The sequence below is a fragment of the Petaurus breviceps genome, unplaced genomic scaffold (assembly GCF_028583685.1).
Source record: "Petaurus breviceps papuanus isolate PSGF00001 unplaced genomic scaffold, PetGlider_PUasm1.0 90683, whole genome shotgun sequence".
In the NCBI taxonomy this organism is placed as follows: domain Eukaryota; kingdom Metazoa; phylum Chordata; class Mammalia; order Diprotodontia; family Petauridae; genus Petaurus; species Petaurus breviceps.
Window position 1 is genome coordinate 5,932,340 of NW_027187308.1, and position 22,181 is coordinate 5,954,520.

At 37.2% G+C, this 22,181-nt stretch overlaps 1 protein-coding gene across 1 annotated transcript in view; it reads left to right on the forward strand.

The window, feature by feature from the left end:
- The window catches only part of ZBTB11 (zinc finger and BTB domain containing 11), a 29,496-nt gene extending 7,847 nt beyond the window's left edge, over positions 1–21,649 (forward strand). Inside the window, exons 2-11 of the mRNA XM_069065318.1 lie at positions 6,500–6,735; positions 7,460–7,691; positions 9,403–10,250; positions 10,475–10,654; positions 12,615–12,851; positions 13,882–14,026; positions 14,781–14,898; positions 15,392–15,550; positions 15,683–15,858; positions 19,347–21,649. Coding sequence (XP_068921419.1) covers positions 6,500–6,735; positions 7,460–7,691; positions 9,403–10,250; positions 10,475–10,654; positions 12,615–12,851; positions 13,882–14,026; positions 14,781–14,898; positions 15,392–15,550; positions 15,683–15,858; positions 19,347–19,864 — 2,849 coding nt within the window. The 3' untranslated portion in view covers positions 19,865–21,649. The remainder of the gene's footprint in view (positions 1–6,499; positions 6,736–7,459; positions 7,692–9,402; positions 10,251–10,474; positions 10,655–12,614; positions 12,852–13,881; positions 14,027–14,780; positions 14,899–15,391; positions 15,551–15,682; positions 15,859–19,346) is intronic.
- Positions 21,650–22,181: the final 532 nt, after the last annotated feature.

The window sequence follows — 22,181 nt, forward strand, 5'->3', positions numbered from 1 at the left end:
CAGTGTTTTTGTTTTGGAGAGTCCTTCTAACAGTGTAGATTGTGACTTATTCATGCCGGCCCAGTTTGTCTCTGTCACTTGAGTTCACCACAGGGGTCCATCCAAGGTACTGGGCTCCTTCTTTGTTTACTTTTGACATTCTTAGAACACCATTGGGATACTTGGGCTCTCCACCTTTCATCCCTTTTCATATGAGCAGACTATCTTTTTTTGTATCATATTTTCCTTATTATATCTTTTACTCTTGTTCTTCAAAGTTCCTCATTGTATGTTGCATCCATTTCACACCCACCATGCACCTGGCCATTGCCTTCTGTGTGAAATTCTTGTTTATGATCAGAGGGTCATTGATCACTGCAATCTCTGTTATTACATACTTCAGAGAATCTTGGATGACTTTAATGTGTGGATAGCAGACACCTAAGACTGGAAGAGTGCCTTTGAGGCAGTGGTTTTTACTTTTTAATAATTAAAATAAAAAAGAATCAACAAACAACAACGATAATAAGAGCTAATATATGGCACTTACTATGTGTTAGGCACTGTGCTAAGTGCTTTACAATTATATCATTTGACCCCCACAACAACCCTGGGCGATAGGTGCTATTATTATTCTCATTTTATAGATGAGGAAACTGAGGCAAACAGAGGCTGTGTTTTGCCCAAGGTAACACTGCTAGTAAGTGTCTGAAGCTAGATGTGAACTCAGGTCTTTCTGCTTCAGGCAGGGCACTTTGACTACTTTAACTACCACTAATAACCCCAATAATCATAGGACCACAGAGGTCATCTCAATGAGGACTTTGAAGTATACGGAGCTTAAATGGCATGCCCAAGGTCATATAGGTGGTCAGTGGTAGCATAGTGACATCTTGTGTTCTCTACATCTTCCACTTTAATTTGTGATCCATCCTTCCATTTAAGGCATTTTGGAGCCCTGACTTCAGACTCATTTTTTTTCTCCTGGCATTACACATATTTATAACACTGGATTGATGTGAGTCAGTTCCTTAATGATTGTTCGGTCTCACAATATCAACAATTTAGTTAAAGTTTATGGATATTTCCTTGGAGGTGAGGTCAAGAAGAGGACACAGGGAAGAGAGGGCCTGCAACAAGATGATGAGCCCAGTCCTACTAACCAACTCCTGGCTATTTCAGTAGTCTAGCCAATGAGGACCTAGAATGCAGTGATTTCAGTGTGAGTGGAGAGAAAGATGTTGAAAGGCGATTTGGAGGCAGTACAAATGAGGAGTCCAAGATAACTTAGGTCATGAGCCTGGATGAGTAGGAGGATGTTGGTATTCTGAACAGTAATAGGAAAATTGAGAATCAGGTAGGGTTTTGTGGTAAAGATAATGAGTTCTGTTTTGGACATGTTGAGGTTTGAGGCATCTATAGGATATCCATTTCAAGATGACCAAAACACAGTTGGTGATACTGGATGGGAGCCCAAGAGAGAGACCTGAACTGGATATACAGGTCTGGGAATCAAATGCATAGAGTTGATAATGGAATCAAGGGAGCTGATGAGATCACCAAGCAAGATAGTATATAGAGAAAAGAAAAGCTGACTGAGGCTAAGCCTTGGGACATATATGGTTAGTGAGTAAATATAACTATACTTATGTAGTTATTATTAGCAAAGTAATGTAGGTGCAGTGAATACAAAATAAATACTAGGCAGTTAATAGGGAATGGCCGATACAACAAATAAAGACTAGAGATGGAGGACTGTAAGTGAGGAACAAAGAGAAAGTCTGACCTATAGAGTGTGAGAAAGGGGAAGTAATGTATAATGAAAAGAAACATTGGAGACAGGTTATTAAGGGTTTTAAAAACCAAACATAGGAGTTTATATTTTAATAGAGAGGCAATAGGGAGCCACTGGAATTTGTGCAAGGAAGATCTGTGCTTAAGGGAAATCACTTTAGTAGCACTGTGTAAGATGATCTTGATGAGTTTGGGGTGCACCCCAAGAATGTTGGGGTGCCACCTGAAATGATGAAGAATAGACGTGCGGGTCCTATTGTCCTGAAAGAATTCACTCAGACAGTCTCCAAGTTTAGGGCATTTATTGGGGTGATGCACCCAAGCAGCCCATGAGGCAGAACCCCAACAGGCTCTGCTCCACCAGGGAAGCAAATCATAGGCTGCAGGCCCTGCTCCCCTAAGGGAGCAGAATGGCGGTCCCCCCCACACCTCAGGTGTCCTGTAAGAGGCAAAGGCAGTTATCCAGGTTAAAGATATGATTTAAACACAATTTTAAGGAATGGGGGAAAGAGGAAAAGAGAATGGGAGGAGCAAGCAGGACTCCAAAATGCCTGGGATGTCTGGTAGTGGGGAGATGCCATTATCATACAGATAAGAAAAGAAAATAGGAGAGGGGAGGGGAGCTGTCCTGGAATTGGTGGTGCTTTGTGAAAGACCTAGGTCCACTGTGCGGGGGCTTCAATGCATAGTCTTCTTTGATCACTTTTCTGACTGATGACACCCTGCATCTCATCTCATATGTCACATCTTGCATCCTGCTTACTCTGCCTCAATCACTCCTCATCAGTACAACCTCATCCACCTAAAGTAGGGAGAGATTTGAGGCTGTGAAACCAATTTGGAGACTTAGGAGAGCTGAGGATATGAACTAAAGTGGTGGCCATCTGAATGGAGAGAAAGGTGTCAGATATGGGAGATGTGGTGAAGAAAGAAATGGTTAGATTGAATATGTGGAGTGGAAGAGAATGAGGAGCACGGGATAACACTGAGATTGTGAAATGGAAGAATGGTGGTGTCTTTGAAAGAAATCGGAAGTTTGGCTGGTGGGAAGATAAGGAGTACCATCGTGGGCATGTTGAGTTTGAGATCTCTCTGGGACATCCAGTTCAAGATATCCAATAGCAGTTGGTGACAGACTCAAGTTCTGGGAAGAAGTTGGATGGATATATAGAACTGGGAATGATCTACAGAGAGAGGGTTGATGAGAGTTGATGAAGTTACCAAGAGTGTGTAATAGAAAATAGATGGGCCTTGAATAGAACCTTGGAGAACTCCCACAGTTAGGGGACTGTGATATTTGTGATGAGCCAATAGTGGAGACTTGAGGAGTGGTCAGAGATGTAGGAGAACATGGAGATAGTAGTGTCTCAAAAATACAGAGATGAGAATGTATTCAGGAGGACCGGGTGGAGTGGTCAGCAATGTCAAATATAGCAGATAGGTTTGAGAAAGATAAGGACTAAGAAAAGAACTTCAGATTTCACAATTAAGATGTCATTAGTAACTTTGAAGAAAATAGTTTTAGTTTAGTGAGGTGGGGGAAGCCAGATTGCAAAGGGTTAAAGAGTGAGGGAAAGGAGAAATGAAGGTATCTAGTATAGTTTTTTTTACTAAGGTTTAGCCAAGAAAGGGAGGCAAAATATCCTACCTTGAGGGTGATGGTACGATCTAGTAAAGGTTTTTAAGGTTGAGGGAAATTTAGATATCACCAATAGATGAGGAGAGATTGATAATTGGGGGGAGGGGATAATTGGGAGGAGAAGCTACTATGAGGGGATTGGGATCAAAGGCCGATGAAAAGATTTGACCTTGGCAAAGTCTCATTGTTAGAGACTAGGGAAAAGGAGGAGATCATGCTTGGGTTGTGATCTCTGGTTTTGAGATGAAGAGGAGATTCAGGTCATGTGAATAGTCCTCAGTTTTCTTAGCAATATAAAATACAAGATTCTTAGATAAATGAACAAAAATTGCTTATAGAAGTTAATTTAGAAGCCCAGGTCAGATTGACAAGAAAAGAATAACTTAGTCATCTGAAATGAAGTCTTTTCAATCACTTTTTCATTTTGACAAATATTTTTTTTTGTTTTTGTTTTATTAAGTCATTTAAATGGGTTTATGTGTGCTATGGGTGTCATAGGAATCTAATAATTTCCTGAAGACAGGGACTGTTTCACTTTCATCTTTTTATTCCTGCAATTTAACATAGTGCCTGAAACTTAGAACTTAGAAAATGCTTGTTGACTGATTGATCTCAAAACTTCTTGAAAATCTTCAGTAAATGGAGGTAGCCAGAATTGTTGAAACAATACCCAACAAAAAAGAAATCCATCCATTGATTTTTATGGTGCCCGATATCAATTAAATTTGAAGTATTTCCTCTCTTTCTCCTTGCTCGGCAGTAAAGACACCTGACAGGTTTGCCTCTACATTTCCACAGCAATGCTGCATGCCTATGATCCCTACCTCCTGGGGGAATCACTGGAAATAGGGAGTTCTGGAATGTAGCAGGCTAAGATAATCAGGTGTCTACACTAATTCTGATTCCAACATGGGGGTCCCTGAGGGAGAGCATCAGGTTGCCTAAAGAAGGACTATAACCTATATATATAATATAGCATATTATATTATCATTATAATATTATATTATATATTATTATATTGCATATTATATATTATTGCATGTTATATATATATATACATATACACACACACACACACACACATATATATATATATATAAAATAACCTAGGTCATAAATGGTGTGGGTCAGAGCTTCAGTGCCTATCAGAAGTGTGGTCAAGCCACAAGTGGCCACTGCACTTCCAGCCTGGATAAGATAGGGAGATCCAATCAGCAAACTAAACTAGACTTTCACAATGGTTGCATGGGTAATCTAGTAAGAAAGCCAACTAATTGGTGATAGTCAAGCTGGTAACAGCTCAGTCTAACTACATACTTCCTATGTAGCAGTTGAAGAGCTGAAACACTGGGTAGGGGATTTGTATTTGGGAAAATGATCATTCAGTGCTTTTGTTTGTCCTTATTTTCAAGGGTGATTTGCTTTTACTACTTTTTTTGTATTTAAAGTGCTCCCAATATTGCCTATGTACCGTAGGCAGTTTCTGACTTGCAGGTCCCCAGCATAGAAATGACCTGTATGTTGTTTTTTTTTTTAAATCTACCTTTCTAGGCACTTTTGTTGAGATTGTTTTTAGATCTCCTGCCCCAATAGGAGCCCCTGAGGCAGTGGGCTGTGGACCTGTATATCCGGTGGAACCACTGCTTCCCCATCCTCTAGAGCTGTTATCCCATATGCATACTACCAGAGCCCCTGACCTGACTGACTGATGGAATCTCAGACTCCCAGTACTAGAACTATCATGGAATGGAACCCATGGCTACTATGAGAAATATGGCTGGGGACCCTCTGGGCCTACTGCCAATACTGGGCAGGGGGAAAGCAATCCTTCTAACTAGAGAAAGAGGATATATATTCTTGATATCCTCACTTAAAATTTGGGAATGTATTTTCCCATTGAAACAATTTGATAATATGTTAATCATTCAGTAACATTTAAGGTCATAGATAGTACTTTCTATACAAAATGCATCCTGGCTCTAGACAATTGATTTATGTACAATGATGTATAATCAACTTAATGGCCATGATAAACTGAACTCACTTTCTAAACCAAACTTTATCTTTTCCTTCAAACTTTATCCTTCCAAACTTCCCGGTTATTGTCCTTCAGACTCTTCCCCCTTCCAAACTTCTGGTTATTGTCAAGGCTGACAATATCCTCTGAGTCACCTCTTAGGTGTTATTCATGACTTACTATCATTCCCCACCTTCCCTATATCCAGTCCGTTGACAAAGCTTGTTGATTTTACCTTTGTAACAAATCTCACATGTGTCCCTTTCTCTCTTCTTACACTGCCACTACCTAGATGTGTCACAACTCTTCATTTAATTTACACCTAGACTATTGCAATAGCCTTCTGGTTGGTCTTGCCTCAAGTTTTCCCCCACTGCAATCTATCTTCCACTCAGTTCTCAAAGGGATCTACCTAAAATATAGATCTGGCTATGTCAGCATTGAACCCTACCTCCCCTTCATAAACTCCAGTGGCTCCCTGTCACCTCCAGTATCAAATATAAAATCCTGTCTTTTATGTTCAAAGCCCTTCATAACCTGCCTCCCCATCCTTTACCTTTCTAGTCTTCTTAAACATTATACTTCCTCCACATACCCTGTGATCCAGGAAAACTGGCCTTCTTGCTGGGCCATCTCCCAGTTCCAGGCCTTTTCTCTGGCAGTCGTCCATGCCTTGGATTCTCTCCTTCATCTCTACCTCTTGGCATCACTGTGTTTATGCTGGAATTCCAGCCAAAATCCCACCTTCTACAAGCCCTTCCCAATCCCTCTTAAGGCTAATGCCTTCTCTCTGTTAATTATCTCCAGTTTCTTCTGTGTGTATTTTGTTTGTACTTGGTTGTTTTCATGAAGTCTCTCCAATAGATCAAGCTCCTTGAGAGTAGGGACTGTCTTTTATCTTTCTTGGTATCCCAGCTTTTAGTACACTACTTGGCAGATAGTAGGTGCTTAATGAATCCTTGTTGATTTGACTTGAATAGTGTGAGCCACAAGTTGTTTTTTCTCACTTCTAATTTTAAATTTAGGGAGCAGATATGCACATAATATTTTCATTTTAATTTCTCTTTAGGTATTTTAAAGCAAGTAAAAGATTATATTAAAGAGTGTAGCAAATGCCAGGAGAAGCTGGATCGAGCCCGCCCAATATCAGATACTTCTGAAATGTTGGAGGAATTGGGATTAGAATTAGAATCTACTGAAGAGAGTAATGAAACAGATGATGACCAAAGCAATCCTGCATCTGTTCCAAGTACGATGTCCAAGACTGTGAAAAAGAAGCCAATATCCAAACATGAACTTGTATTTGTAAGTGGCATTTTACCACTGCTTTAAAATTTTTAACTATAGTGATATAGTAGAATATTTGGTATTAGTGGATTTTATTTTTCTAAAACCACTAAGAAACTTTGGCTAATGGCATTAATATTCAACGAGAAACTAGCATTAGGGATCCAAAGTACATTTGTCTATTTAATATTACCAAGTACTTGCATATTAGGTTGGTAAGTTAAAGGTGTTCTGGTAATGTCTTTTCAGCCTTCCTAAATATCCCTATTGTTTTTTCCCTTCAGAATTTAGGTAGTAAATTAACAGCCTGTTGTGACTTTTGTGTATAGTGATGGGTAAGAGAGGAAAGAGATACAAAAAAAGTGGGGACAGCTTGTGTCTATTGAAAGATGTTGGTGAGTGTTATGATAAACTAATGGAAAGAATTAGACACAGTTTAGGTCATAGCCAATATATATTATTTGACTCTACTTAATTGTCATAAACATTTTGCTTTTTTTTTTTCATTTCTGGGGATGGGGGTGGAGAGTGGGGAGCTGATACAGGCAGGAAGAGGTGGCAGCAAGAAAAAATAAATGAAAAATAAAAACTAAACTGAAAAACATTTCAAAAGATGTTGAAATAGAACACCAACTTAAATTAATTGATGACAGTTCATTCAAGCATGAAGAAAGATGTTTTACATTTTCAAGTATAGACAGTGTTAACACACAACTTTTGATCTTGAAATTCTTTTTGATAGGTTGACACTAAAGGTGTTGTGAAACAGTCTTCACCAAAACATTGTCGAGCAGTCTTAAAACAGCTGAATCAGCAGAGACTTAACAATCAGTTCTGTGATGTTACTTTGTTAATTGAGGGAGAAGAGTACCGAGCTCATAAGTCTGTTTTGTCAGCTAACAGCGAGTACTTCCGAGACCTTTTTATAGAAAAAGGAGCTGTTTCCAGTCATGAAGCTGTGGTGGATTTGTCAGGTAAAATGTTTAAGTCATTCTTATTTTTTCTTCATGTATATGAAGTATATGGAGCCAGCAAATACAATTATTTGCTGTAGTTAAGAAGCATCAGGGAGCAAACTGAGCTGCACCGTCTTGGACATTTTCTCATTTTAAGAATGATGCACAGGACAGGGCTTGGAAAAAGTATCTCATTTTTTTATTCCCAACACTCGAGGTGTAAATATCCATGGTGATGATAGCAGACAAATCCCTGATATCTGTCACAGGGCTTTTAGACACCATGGAGCAAAGTTTAACTGTCCTTGATGTGTTTGTATGTGTCTGCAGTTATGTTGTAGCTAGCACATCTGACTGGAAAAGTATCTGTATCTGGTTTTTTGAAACCTTAATTTAGAAAATATGTCAACAAATTCAGTAAATTTTCAGTCAAATATAACCCTGGTTCTGTGTCTGTTGCCTTAAATGATGTGCTTTGACTGAGATTTAGTGTCTTTAACTTTCCAAGTGAATATTGGGAAAATGTAGAATTTTAGATAGGGTAATATGAGCTATGTATACAATTGTAATACTTTTTAATTGACTAGGAAAGGACTTGTGATAGTAAGTGGTATTTTATAACATTGTATATTTATAATTGTGCATTCATTTGTGATGAAATCTGCCTGTCTTGGTAATTACTAGTGTAGATGTTCCCATTCTTTCAAAAGACCAAAAAGAGATACAGGGTAGCACAAATGTTCGTGCATGTTTTTACTATTTTAATATTCAGTACTGTGGCATTCTTTTCCCCCTGACTTTTGTAACTGAATAGAGGGGAGGAATCTTAGACTAGGTAGACTAAACGATTCACCTTCAGAATGTAGTGTGTACGACATTTTGGGATCATTTTCCTACCTCTTATACATCTTCAGGCAGAAAGAGAAACATATAAGGGTATTTCCCTTTTCTACCTTTATTAGAAAGTTTAAAGCAAGTGAAAGATCAATGTGCAGGGGAAATGTTTGCTATAAAAACCCATGAAATATTATTATACAGTAACCTAGTGAACCACTGAGGCACACTCATTTAACAACCCAAGTGTAGCCTTTCATGATGAAAGCAGATAGTTAATTAAATTAACAGTTCTGAATTAAGAACTATTCTTATCCATGTAATTTATCTTAGGGGCGGTGGCACCAGCCCTGGAGTCAAGAGGACCTGAGTTCAAATCCAGCCTCAGACACTTAACACTTACTAGCCATGTGACCTTGGGCAAGTCACTTAACCCCAACTGCCTTGCCTTCCTCCCTCCAAAAAAGCAGGAAATAATAATAATAATAATAAATTATCCTCACAGGAGTAATTGGAAGAGAGTTCAGCAATATTCTCAGATTCTGCTGATTTTTTTTTTTAAATTCTTTGTTATAAGGAATGGCTTCATAGGAGACAGGGAGGAATATATTTGGAAATGATGGTGATTTAAAAACAAAAGATATCAATAAAGTTGTTTTAAGGAATATAACAGAAGAAAATGAGTATTTATTTTGTGTTCTATTCCCCCAGTGTCCATGGTCCGAGCAGAGACAGGATTGTATGGGGATAGAATAAAGGGTTATGTTTAACTTTTATTTTTTAGCAATGGGAGAGCATTATATTGATATTTACACCAGCTCAATATGCATAGATCTTCGTTTTTTGGTAATTTTTTCTTTTACAATCTATCACTTTCCCCTTTTGTTCTGTACAGGCTTTTGTAAGTCAAGTTTCCTTCCCTTGCTGGAGTTTGCTTATACTTCGGTGTTAAGTTTTGACTTTTGCAGCATGGCGGATGTTGCCATCTTGGCCCGCCACCTTTTCATGTCTGAAGTCTTGGAAATCTGTGAAAGTGTACATAAGCTAATGGAGGAAAAGCAGATTACCGTATACAAAAAAGGTGAAGTACAAACAGTTGAATCTACTCAAAATCTACCAGAGCAAAATGGAGGTACAGCACAAACTGTGGGCAACGTTGAAGAAGTTGTACCCCCGGACCTTGAAACCAGTGCATTTGTGTCACCCATAAATGGAGAATTTCCAGGTGATGGGCAGGAAGGTGAGAGTACACAGCAGGTTGAGCCCCAGGTTTGTTCAGAGTCTCAGTCTGTTTTAGTACAGACAGAAAATATAACTCATTCACATTCTGGAATTAAGTCTGAAACAGTGACAAACAGCAACATGATAATTCTTGAAATAGAAACTTCAGATACCAGAAAAGATGACGAAGTTTCCAGTGCCCTTCCCACTCCCTCTGTGGTAGAGGAAAGGGACACCAGTACTCCAGTGGACAAAGAAATGGAAAATGATGAGGATAGCAAGTCATTTGAAGATACCTGTGCTGAGGACATTGCAGAAGATCACAAGCAAAAACGTAGTCGACCAGCACAAGTCCAAGGAAACCCTGTTGCCCAAGAGAAGGCAACCCTCAGCCCTGATGACACTTATAAAAGCAGGCTCCGTCAGCGCTCTGTTAGTGAAGGTGGATATATACGACTACACAAAGGAATAGAGAAAAAGCTTCAGAATAGGAAAGCCAATCCCAAATCCGCAGTGCAGCAGGTATGATCCACGTGACACAGCACACTTACTCATTTTGACCTAATGTTGAAGTTGACTTGTTCATAAAAAGTATACCTATAGAAAAGATGTGACTGACTATTGGGGGGAAACATGAGATCGTAATTGCCATTCCAGGAATTTCAAATAATATTAGCAAAATGGTAAAGAAATTAGGATATCAAAATTATCATTCCTTTAAAATGTGTTTTCTACCCTGTAATTAGGTTGCTCTGAAATTAGTTCAAAGAGGGAAAAAAATGAAGCAGCCCAAAAGAGAGATTAATGAGAACACAGAAGAAGAAACAGCACACAGATGTAATGAGTGTGGAATGGATTTTCAGAGACGCTACGCACTTATCATGCACACATTGAAACATGAAAGAACTAAAGATTACAAGTGCCCAGTAAGTTTCTGTTATTTAGAAGACATCTCTAAATATATGATGGCTTGAATCTGATGGATCGGTATTTTTGTTATTCTGATATGCTGGTATCCTATTTTAGGTTAATTTTTCTCCAATAACTATTTTGTGCATTTAAAAAAAATTTATATTTTTGTTTTCTTGTGGATTTGTCTTGGTTTTATTTATCAAAAAGATAGTTCTTCGGTATCTAAGGCTACCGGAAGGTCAAGGAGAATGTGGATTGAGAAGAGTATTTGGCAACTAAGAGATCACTAGTGAATTTGGAGACAGCAGTTTTGGTGAAATGATAAAGTTGGAAGCTAGATTGTAAGGGGTTAAGAAGAGAGTGAGAATATACCCTATATCAGATTGCATGCTGTGGGGAAGGAGGGGTGTGAGGGGTGAGGAGAGGAATGGGGAGAAAATTTGGAATTCAAATTGGATTGTGGAACTGAATGTTGTAAACTAAAAGTAAATAAATAAATTTTTAAAAATAAATATTAAAAAATTTTTTTTAAAAAGAGTGAGTGAGAAGAATGTGGAGGCATTGACTACAGAAGTCCTTTTCAAGGATTTTAACCCCAAAGGGCAGAAGAAGTATAGGATGATAGTTAGCAAAGATAAAAGGATCAAGCAAAAGTTTTTTGAAGGTGGGGGAGTGTAATGCCAATGCAATATTTACAGCACTCATGATCACGATAAAGACCGTGACTATGAATATCGCTTGACGGTCCATTGCAAAATATAACAGATTCTCCAGGTAGAGGACAGAACTGAAGCATTTATTTAGATACCAGTGAGCCGATTCCATCATAGTACCAAAGATATTCAGAAGCCATAATAACACAGAGCCACAGCATCCTTCAGCCTTCCCACAAACCAGTACAAGATCAGTATTTACTCACAAACCTCTCTCTCTTCCCTACCATCTCTTTGGCTCTGACTACCAGTTTTCTGTGGGCTCTGCTTCTCTTCAGCAAACTCCTCCACCATAGGCTCAATGTGACTACATTCAGCCTCTCAGGGGACAGGATTTACTTTCAGAGCAGGGGAGGTCTTCAAACTCCCCCCCCCAGGTCTATCAAGGGGCAGGGAAGATCTTCAAATTCCCATTCTCATTATAGGGGAGGCATGGGCATATTTGTGGGCAGTAGGAAAGGATCCAGTAGACATACAGAGATTGAAAATAAGTAATGAAGTGGGGAAAAAGGGGCAGTCTGTCAGAGGATTGGAATGGGATCACCTATGAAGGGAGAGGTGTTAGTCTTGGGAAGGAGTAAGGCTACCTCTTCATGTGAGACTGGGGTGAAGGAGGAGAGAGTGGCAGAGAGCATCTGAGTGATAAGATGTGAGGAAGAGGGGAGAAGAGCACAGTACCAAGAAAAAAAATCCTCAAGACAAATAGAAAAAATTGTTGACCATTTCATTATTTCTTGAATTTTTTTATTCTGAACTTAACACCAAATAAAATAAGCATTTCACTATACAAAGTAGAATAGAAAATGAGAATTGTACATGCAGCAGACAACCTCTTATTTCATAGTTTGCTTTTTCTTTTAAGCATATGATAAATTCAACATGTAACTTTTTGGGGAAAATGATAGTTCTTAATCTTTGTGTTAAGTACTTTTTTGATCTATGTAATAGAGTGTGTTGTGGACTTTTTTTAAAATGAAGGTATCTCATTATAAAAAATAATTATAATTCATGTACTGCTCAGAGATCGTTCCTACTTTAGAACTGTTTCTTTTTATGTATGTGAACTCTCCCCTTCTCTGCTAGGTTGTAACTCAGGGAGCAGAACCAAATCTTTGTCTTATGTCTAAGTGTCTTCCAGAGCTCTGTGGCAAGCAGAGGCTCAATAAATGTTCAGTGAGGAAGAATTTCATGGAATTTCCATTTATTTGGATTAAAATTAAATGTATTTATAAATTACTGAATTTAACTTTTTGCCTTTTAGTTGTGTAAAAAAGAATTTCAATATAGTGCTTCTTTACGAGCACACCTCATTCGACATACCCGGAAAAGTGATGTACCTACTTCCTCTACTGCTGAAGAAGATTCAGGAGCATCAACTGAAAAGGGTCGAACCAAGCGAGAGTTTATATGTTCAATATGTGGAAGGACATTGCCCAAACTATATTCTCTCAGAATACACATGTTGAAGCACACAGGTGTTAAGCCACATGCATGCCAGGTAAATGTGTATGTATGTGTGAATAGATATAATATGTTAAAAGAAAAAGATCTGAAATGACTATAGTGGCAGAATGGGTTTATTATATTCTAATAGTAGAATAACTGTAAGTCATTCTCACCTATAAAAATATTACAGAGTTTTGCTGTAGTGCGCTTTGCTCAGGCCATGGAGGTTCAACAAAACTGATTAAATACAGCCATCAACATAAATACCATCATATCCAAATTAAAGGATACATCCTTTCTATTAAAAACCAATAATAAACTTCTCAGGAACTGTACTTTGTAAGTGGGCTTAATTGGGTGTAGGTAGGAAAGGGGTGGTTATGTTTAAACCAAATTTATCAAAATTTTTAAAGCTATAGATTTTTGACTGGACTTATCTGAGCCTCCTAGAACAGATTGATTTTCTCTGCCATATACATACCTGAGTTCCCATTCTGTTATTTTTAAGGGTCTTCTAATTATTTGGACTACATAGGATCCAAAGAGCATTCCTTGGGGCATCTCTGGTTCAAGCAGAGTCCTGGATCCTTGTATATTTTTGACATCCATCTAAGTTGCCCATTCTCCTGGGAGTCTAAACTGACATGGACATCCAGTAACAAAATTGATTTCTAGTTAGCAAAGTCACTCTATTTGAGTCTATTGGATTACTGGGTCTGGTGTACATTAACATAGGGCACTAATCATAGACAAATCACTGGTGTCTTAAGGGTCAGTTTCCACATGTATAAAAATGGGGCCAATACTTAAATTATCTGTTTCAAAGAGACAGTATGAGCTATTATCATGGCATTTACTAAATAATATAAGGGTACCTCTGTTGTTCCTTCATGAGCTATGTGATGGATAAAGAAACTATATATAGCTCTGCAGATGGAACAGTCAGTCCTTACAATCTGGCTTTAAAATAGTCAAGTCCTCTCAGTGGCTTGTGAATAGTAGCTTGTTCTTCAGGAACAGTACTTGCTTTCCCTTTCCTTTTTAAAAAAAAACTAATAGTTTTAACAAAAATCTTTTCATAGGTCTGTGGAAAAGCTTTCATTTACAAGCATGGTTTAAAATTACACCTGGCTCTCCATGAAGCACAGAAACAGTTCCAGTGTGAGCTCTGTGTTAAGTCTTTTGTCACCAAGCGTAGTCTTCAAGAACATATGAGCATTCATACAGGTACTGAGACCAGCTATACTGATATACTATGCGTGTGTATGAGTGGACATATTTTTCTTTTTGTTCTGGGGAAGGAATTGATACTAAAAAGCTTTCTCCAATGTGGTAAATTGTTTTATGTTGGGAAAGTAAAAATTGGATTGGTTTGTTTGTTTTTGGGATAGCCCATATTTTTTCCAGTGTTAAAAAGGAGCTACTAACAGTGTTTTGCTTGAATAATAACAGCTTAATGTAGGGTTATAACTTCAGTACCTTAAGGAAATTAAGCTATGCTTACAAGAAATTGGGCCATAGGCAAATAATAGATTTAATAACTAACATTTGAGTATGTGTACCCCTTTATAACATAAGATAATTTTATAAGCCCCAACATGATAATAATTTTCATTATTCAGTATATAATGACAAAAAGTTACTATTAATTCAGTAACACTTAATTTTTTTATTAATCACATTACATAAATATAAAGAATATAATGTACATTTTCAGGATCTGTTATTTTGTCAGAAAAGGTCATATTTGCTTATTATGTCATGAAATGGAAAGGGAATTCAGGAGAAAATAGAGCATTTTTTTTGTTAATGTGTTCTTAAAGTTCATATACTTTTTAAAACTACAAATAGTGAAGTTTAAGGTTTCAGATACCTTTTTTGTGGGGGAGGGGACCAGGTTCAGAATATGTGAGACTTTTAGGAAAGATACAGTTGATAAAGAGCCTAAGTTTCAAACTTGACAGGTTTTTTGTTTTAACAGGAGAATCAAAATACCTTTGCTCAATCTGTGGAAAGTCTTTTCATAGGGGCTCTGGTCTCAGCAAGCACCTAAAGAAACATCAGCCAAAGCCTGAGGTTCGAGGTTATCAGTGTACTCAGTAAGTATTTAGAATATAAAACATTTGACTAATTTCAACACATTTTGTTCTGTTTGGTTATTTAACAAAAACATAAATCTGGTAGAATTTCTTTGTTTAAATTTATGTCACTCTGTAATGGGGTTCCCATAAACTTACTGTGTTTATAAAAACTTGTTTTGCACTGTAGAATTACAATGAATAAGTTTGGGCGCAGAGAAAAGTTAAGATAATGCACTTCCATTAATTATTTCATTGCAGAGTTAGGGGACTATAAATATAAAATGTAGCATGTACTGTTGGACATGATTAATGTGTTGGTTGGTTTTGCTGAACTGCTTTTTCTATTTCTTTATAAATCTTTGTTATAAAGAATAGCATATAGGGTAGGGAAGGCAGAGGGATATATCAAAAATTAAATGTGATATCAAAACAAAAAAGCATCAATAAAAAATAAAAATGTGTTTTGAATAAGAATATAATTCAGTTTGGTGATTAAATTTCCATATTGCAGATGTGAAAAAAGTTTCTTTGAAGCTCGAGATCTCCGCCAGCACATGAACAAACATCTTGGTGTAAAGCCATTCCAATGCCAATTTTGTGAAAAATGCTACAGTTGGAAGAAAGATTGGTATTCCCATGTAAAGTCTCATTCTGTCACGGAGCCTTATAGGTGAGTAATCGTAGGAAAGTTCTGATCTGAAATAAGATATCACATAGTACTTCCAGGTCTGATTCTCAGAAAAAAACAGGTTTTTTTTTTTCTGATGTTTAATATTGAGTAAAAGCATGTATCATATTTTAGGTGCAATGTATGTGGCAAAGAGTTCTATGAAAAAGCCTTATATAGAAGACATGTAAAGAAGGCGACTCATGGGAAGAAAGGAAGAGCAAAACAAAACCTGGAGCGCGTGTGTGAACAGTGTGGGAGAAAATTCACGCAACTTCGAGAGTATAGAAGACACATGAACAACCATGAAGGTAGGCCCGCGCTCATGTAGGCGTGTTCACACAGCGGGGGGTGCCCTCGCAGAGCTGGCTTTCTCCTCTTCTCCCTTTCTGCCGTTGTTGCTTGTGAGACCACTGGGCTCCATCCCTTTCGATTCCTGTTGGAAGTGACCGATGCTGTGACTCTACAACTCGCCTGTACAATCTGCTCATCTTAGTTACAAGTAGAATCCTGTTCTGATCAATTTGGCGAAAGCATAAACATCTTGATGTATATATAACAAAACCTGTCTAGCTGAATTGTATTAAGATGGAAGACTATTCCCCACTTGACAGAGGAAGAGAGTACACTATGATAATGTGACTTCAGAAAATAGGTATTTAGTATACACTAGATATTCCCAAGTAATAATAAATTGTAAGGAGAGAATTTTTCATTCCACAAAAGATGTACCATATCAAGAGCAGTTGTATCCTAAGGTGACTTTACTTTCTTCACACACACACACACATATATATCTGTAGCTGCTTCCATATGTGAATGTAGTATCCATAGATGTTTTTGGCGAAATGTGACATTTCAGATGCTGTTGTGTGGTTTGAAGATTTGGGGTTATGATTTTTTTATTTTCATCCATTAGATGGAAGGGGGAAAAGGGTGAGTAGAAAAGTCTTCTGAGATCTACTTAGACCTGCCCATACTACTAACAGGATGACTCCCTGGGTAATTTCAGGTACATGTTAGGTGCTTAGGCAATTTAACTAATACCCTGAAATGTCTTTAGCACAAGTCCAAGAAAAAGCTTCACATATGGAAATTTCAGAGCCCCCAGCAAGTAAGCTTTGGAAAAGTCTAGCTTGTAACTCTCCTTCCTGTCCCTATATATGAAATATGTGAGAGGTGATTGCTGCTCTTAGACTAACTTTACCTATTTGTGAAGTTTTCTATGTTCCTTATTCACTGAGTTCTTAAAATTTGTTCTCACTTATCAGGGGCTTTATTGTTGGCTTAAAAAGTAGTAAAAACCATCTAAACAAATTAAAATAATTCCAAGGTACTACCTCGCACCTATCAAATTAGCTAATGTGACAGAAAAGGAAAATGATAAATGCTGGAGGGGATGAGGGAAAATGGGTACACTAATCATGTTGATGGAGTTCTGAGCTGGTCCAACCATTCTGGAGGACAGTTTGGAACTATATTCCCAAAAGGCTATGAAATTGTACATACCCTTTGATCCAGCAATGCTGCTACTAGGTCTGTATCCCAAAGGGATCAAAGAAAAGGGAAAAGGATTTATATGTGCAGAAATAATTTATAGCAGCTCTTTTTTGTTGTGGCAAAGAATTGAAAATTGGGGAATGGCTGAACAATTTGTGATATATGATTGTGATGGAATACTGTTGTGCTATAAGAAATGGTGAAAGAGATGGTTTTAGAAAAAGTTGGAAAGACTTGTTTGAACTGATGCAAAATAAAGTGAGCAGAAACAAGAGAAGAGAACGTTGTACACAATGAAAGCAATATAGTAATGATAACCAACTGTAAAAGACTCAGCTCCTCTGACCAGTACAAGGATCTGTGACAATTCCAAAGGACTCTTGATAAAAAGTGCTATCCACCTCCAGAAAAAGAACTGGTGAACTCTGAGTACTGACTGAAGCATTTTCTCTTCATTTTCTTTATTTTTTCTTGATTTTTTAAAAACAATATGGATAATATGGAAATATTTATATGATTGCATGTATATAAAGAGTATTATATTGCTTGCCTTCTCAGTGGGTGGAAGGGAGGTAAAGAATTTGGAATTCAAAATTTTAAAAAAATAATTGTCGGGGTGGCTAGGTGGTGCCAGTGAATAGAGCACTGGTCCTGGAGTTAGGAGGACCTGAGTTCAAATATGGCTTTAGACACAACACACACAAAAAACTAGCCTTGTGACCTTGGGCAAGTCACTTAACCCCAATTGCCCTCCAAATAATAATAATGATAATAATAATAATTGTCAAAAATAAATATCAAGGGGGGCAGCTAGGCAACTCAGAGACTAGAGCACTGGCCCTGGAGTCAGGAGGACCTGTGTTCAAGTGGGACCTCTGAAACTTCATACTTACTAGCCATGTGACCTTGGGCAAGTCACTTAACCCTAATTGCCCTGCCCCCCCCAACAAACAAACAAATAAATATAAAAACTTTTTTTAAAAAAGAGAAAGTAACACAAAGCATTTAACATGTATTTTGAGCTACATAACTTCCCCAAGCAAATTCCATAAAGGATCTTTGTATCAGGTGTTCATTAATAGCTAATACTTTTCCATCTTTCTCTTGAACTATCACAGAGTCAGTAGAATAGACTGGTCATTGAGAAGGTTGTTTTTTCTGCAGTGAGAAAAATGTCATGATCACTGTACAATGTATATAATATCTCTTAGAATGTTGATTGTTTGTAAGCAATAAACCAGGTAATTGCCCCCAGTTGATAGTTTTACTGCTTCAAGTTGAATTTGAATAAGAGGCAGCACTTAAGTTGAGCCTTTAAGGACCCCAAGGATTCTAAGAGTTGAAGATGAATAGGAAGCGAATCCTAGATGTGGGGGGACAACATGTGCCAAAGGCACAGCAATGGGAGATGGAATATTGAATTCAAGAACAACTAACTAGTTACACCAGTTTGACTAAAACATAGTATGTGAAGGGGGTGGGGAGTAACATGAAGTAAATCTGAAAAGGTAGATTGTACCCATATTGTGTAGAGCTTTAAATGACCCAGACTGAAGAGTTTGTTTTATCCTAAAAAGAGTAGGGAGGCATTGATGATTTTTTAGCTAGAGAGTGGCAGACGATGAGAGAGCACTAAACAAGTGACTAGTGGAGAGAACATAATATATTTGGTAGAATGTGTGGAGGTAGAATCAGTAAGACTTGGCAACTGATTTGGATCAGCAGTAGGGGGAGGAGCTAGTATCAAGGAAAATTTGAGTTGCAAACTTGGCAACGGATGATGGAATCATAAAAAAGTCATAGGAAGAGAATTATAAAGGAGTAGCAATTTGTTTTGGATGACATTATATTTTATATATAATAAAAACTGATCCATCATCTCATGCCCATGTTACTTTGTTAAAAATCATGTTATGTGTAAGATATAGATGTAAGAGAGAAATTATAGATTAACATGTTTTTCCCCCCAAATACAGAATATAATCATAATTGGTTTTGTTTTGTTTGCCTTTTGGAGGGCAATTGGGGTTAAGTAACTTGCCCAAGGTTACATGGCTAGTATTTTTGTGTTGGGTCTGAGTCCGGAACCGAACTCAGGTCCTCCTGACTTCGGGGCCTCTGCTTACTCACTGTGCCACCTAGCCACCCCCATGATTGTTCTAATATGTTCATTTTATCAGCTTCCATAAAGCAAGTTAGACTTCTGCAACCTTAAAACTTAGACCTATATGTGGGTAACTGTAAAAGTTAAAATAATTTCCTTGCTGCTATTTAATATATTATTTTTTTCTTCCTATAGGAGTTAAGCCATTTGAGTGCTTAACATGTGGGGTTGCTTGGGCTGATGCACGTTCCCTGAAACGCCATGTAAGAACACACACAGGTGAACGGCCCTATGTCTGTCCTGTATGCAATGAAGCTTATATTGATGCTCGAACACTCCGGAAGCACATGACCAAATTCCACAGGGATTATGTGCCTTGCAAGATTATGCTGGAGAAAGATACCCTTCAGTTTCACAACCAGGGAACTCAAGTGGAGCATGCCTTTAGCATCTTAACATCAGGGATGCAAGAACAAGAAAGCAGTGGTCCTCAGGAAATCGAGACTGTAGTAGTGACCGGAGAAACCATTGAAGCTATTGAAGCTGTTGCCGCTACTGAGGAATGTGCATCAGTGTCAACTCTTTCTGACCAAAGTATTATGCAAGTAGTTAATTATGTACTGGCACAGCAACAAGGACAGAAAATATCCGAAGTAACAGAAGCTATTGAAACAGTGGAAGTTGAAGTGGCACATGTTTCAGAACCAGAGTGAGCACAGTAACAGAGCTAGAGGCAATTTTGGTAATGACTCTTCCTGTGCCATAAACTTACACATGTTTACAGCATCGGACTTACAGCTTAGAGTTCCTATTTCAAGGTTTTTTGCTGCTTGATGACACACTATCTGCATTGCTAAACAGTCTGTCCAGCCTAAAGGTTCTGTCAAGAAGTTTCTCTCTCCCTCTCCCCCCTGCCCCACCAATTTTAGTTATCCAATATAGAGAAATTTGAAATAAATCTTTCTATTTGTTTATCATGGTATAATTTTTATAAAAACTATACTTGGAATGGTATAGTTTCAGTCCTGTTTTCACTTTTATTTTGAATGTATGTTCTGAGCTTAAAAGGATGTTTCTTCACTAGGCTTTCTGTCAAAATATGGAGATAAAATTTTGTTATTTGGCTTTCCCTGTTTACAGATTGAAAAGAAAATTCAGATACTAAAGCATTTTACTAGTGTCTGTAAGTACACTGTTACATACAATATTCACTTTTAATGTCTTAAATATGATTTGTGACTTACCATTTAAATTCAGTTCCTTCCAAGTCAAGGACTATATCTCATTTTAAAGTACTTATGGAGCCACATGGTTATAAATCAAGTTTGCACTTGACTATGTAGGCAATTTATAATTGACTATTTAGTCCTAGGTTTGTTGCTTTTTTTAATGCCATGGACTTGCATGGTGTGTCCATCAAAATAGGCCTTGTTTTGTCATCTCTTCAAGGCGAGGAACTTTTCCCTGAGGGTGGAGAGCTTTGTTATTGTTGGAATTGAGCATTTGTTAATGAGGAAAATCCTTCCATGTTAACTTTAGTACAATAAATGGAAAATCTTGTTCTTTTGCTGTAGCATGAGCAAGTCAAAACTAGGTTTGATGTTTTCAGCCATTGTATCATGTTTAATTGCTTAATTTAGTTGAAAAACTGGATCAGTTTCAAAGCAGAATAGCCACCAACACATGCAAATAAGTTACAAGAATACTTCATAATAGTCAAGTTCGGTAATAACAAAAATTCTTTGCAGCCCTCACTACAGTACACTAATTTAAAAAAAATTAGTAATTTGTAACCCACCTGATTATTGAAAATGAATTAAATAAAAAGTAAATTACATGGAAGCTAAAAATTACATTTATTCAAGTGTGTATATTTTTTAAAATGTCAACATCTATATTCAAGTTGACCAATCTCCTACCTTTCCAAAATCACCAAGGTGAAGCCCTCGGTAGCTCCACCTAAGAAACTACTACTTAAGATGTAATTATTATAACTAAACTTTTAAGTGTTTGGAACAATTGTAAAAATGCACAAAATTTTTTTTAAAGAGATTACAGGTGAATTGTTCCTAAAGCACAAGAAAAGAATGTGCCTTGATGTATACACATTACCAAGATATTTATTCCAATTTGCCTATAATAAGACTTTGAGAGCAAGGAGTAAATGTTAGCCATTAATGCATCATATTTGCATACATATTATTTGCTTTTGCAAATTTTCCAATCTTGTAATAGCTATATGGCTGACAAATTCAATTTTAGGAAGAAAATTTTAAAATAATCCAACTTTTAAACGGCTGCTTGTTTGGGGTTTGGGGAAGGGGCTTTTTTTTTAAAAGCTCTTATGAAAATTTGTTTCAACTTGACTAAAATTCTGTCATTTTTGTTCACATATATTCTTGTTTATGGTATTGGATTTACTGAGTTGTAAGACAAATAGACCATTAATGTATGTCATAAATATGTAAATAAAACCAACTGTTGAATCTTGTTTAAAAGCTTTGAAATTGAATAGAGGTTTGTCATTGCATTTTAAAACTTACAGTACGGGGTGGCTAGGTGGTACATTGAGTAAAGCACTGGCCCCGGAGTCAGGAGGATCCGAGTTCGGTTCCAGCCTCATACATTTAACACCCACACACAAAAGAAAAACTAGCCATGTAACCTTGGGCAAGTTACTTAACCCCAATTGCCCTCCAAAAAGGCAAAAAAAAAAAAACCAAAAAACTTACAGTACTTTCTATATTGCAAATATTTTTATTTTTCCAGATAACATTTTATCTATAATTAAGCTGATCAGTTTTTACTAGGGCAAAAAAAATTAGGAGATTTATTTCTTAACAAATTCTTTATTAATCCTTTAGGGAAAACTTGGGCCAGGTAAAGTCTGGCTACAAATCCTAACTGCTTCAAGTTAAATTTAATATTACTTCTAAGTAAAATGTAATGTAAATAGTTTCCAACTTAGCCTGAGAAATGCATTTAAATGTACATAAGTTGGTATTAAGCATAGAAATAAATGTTTAAAGA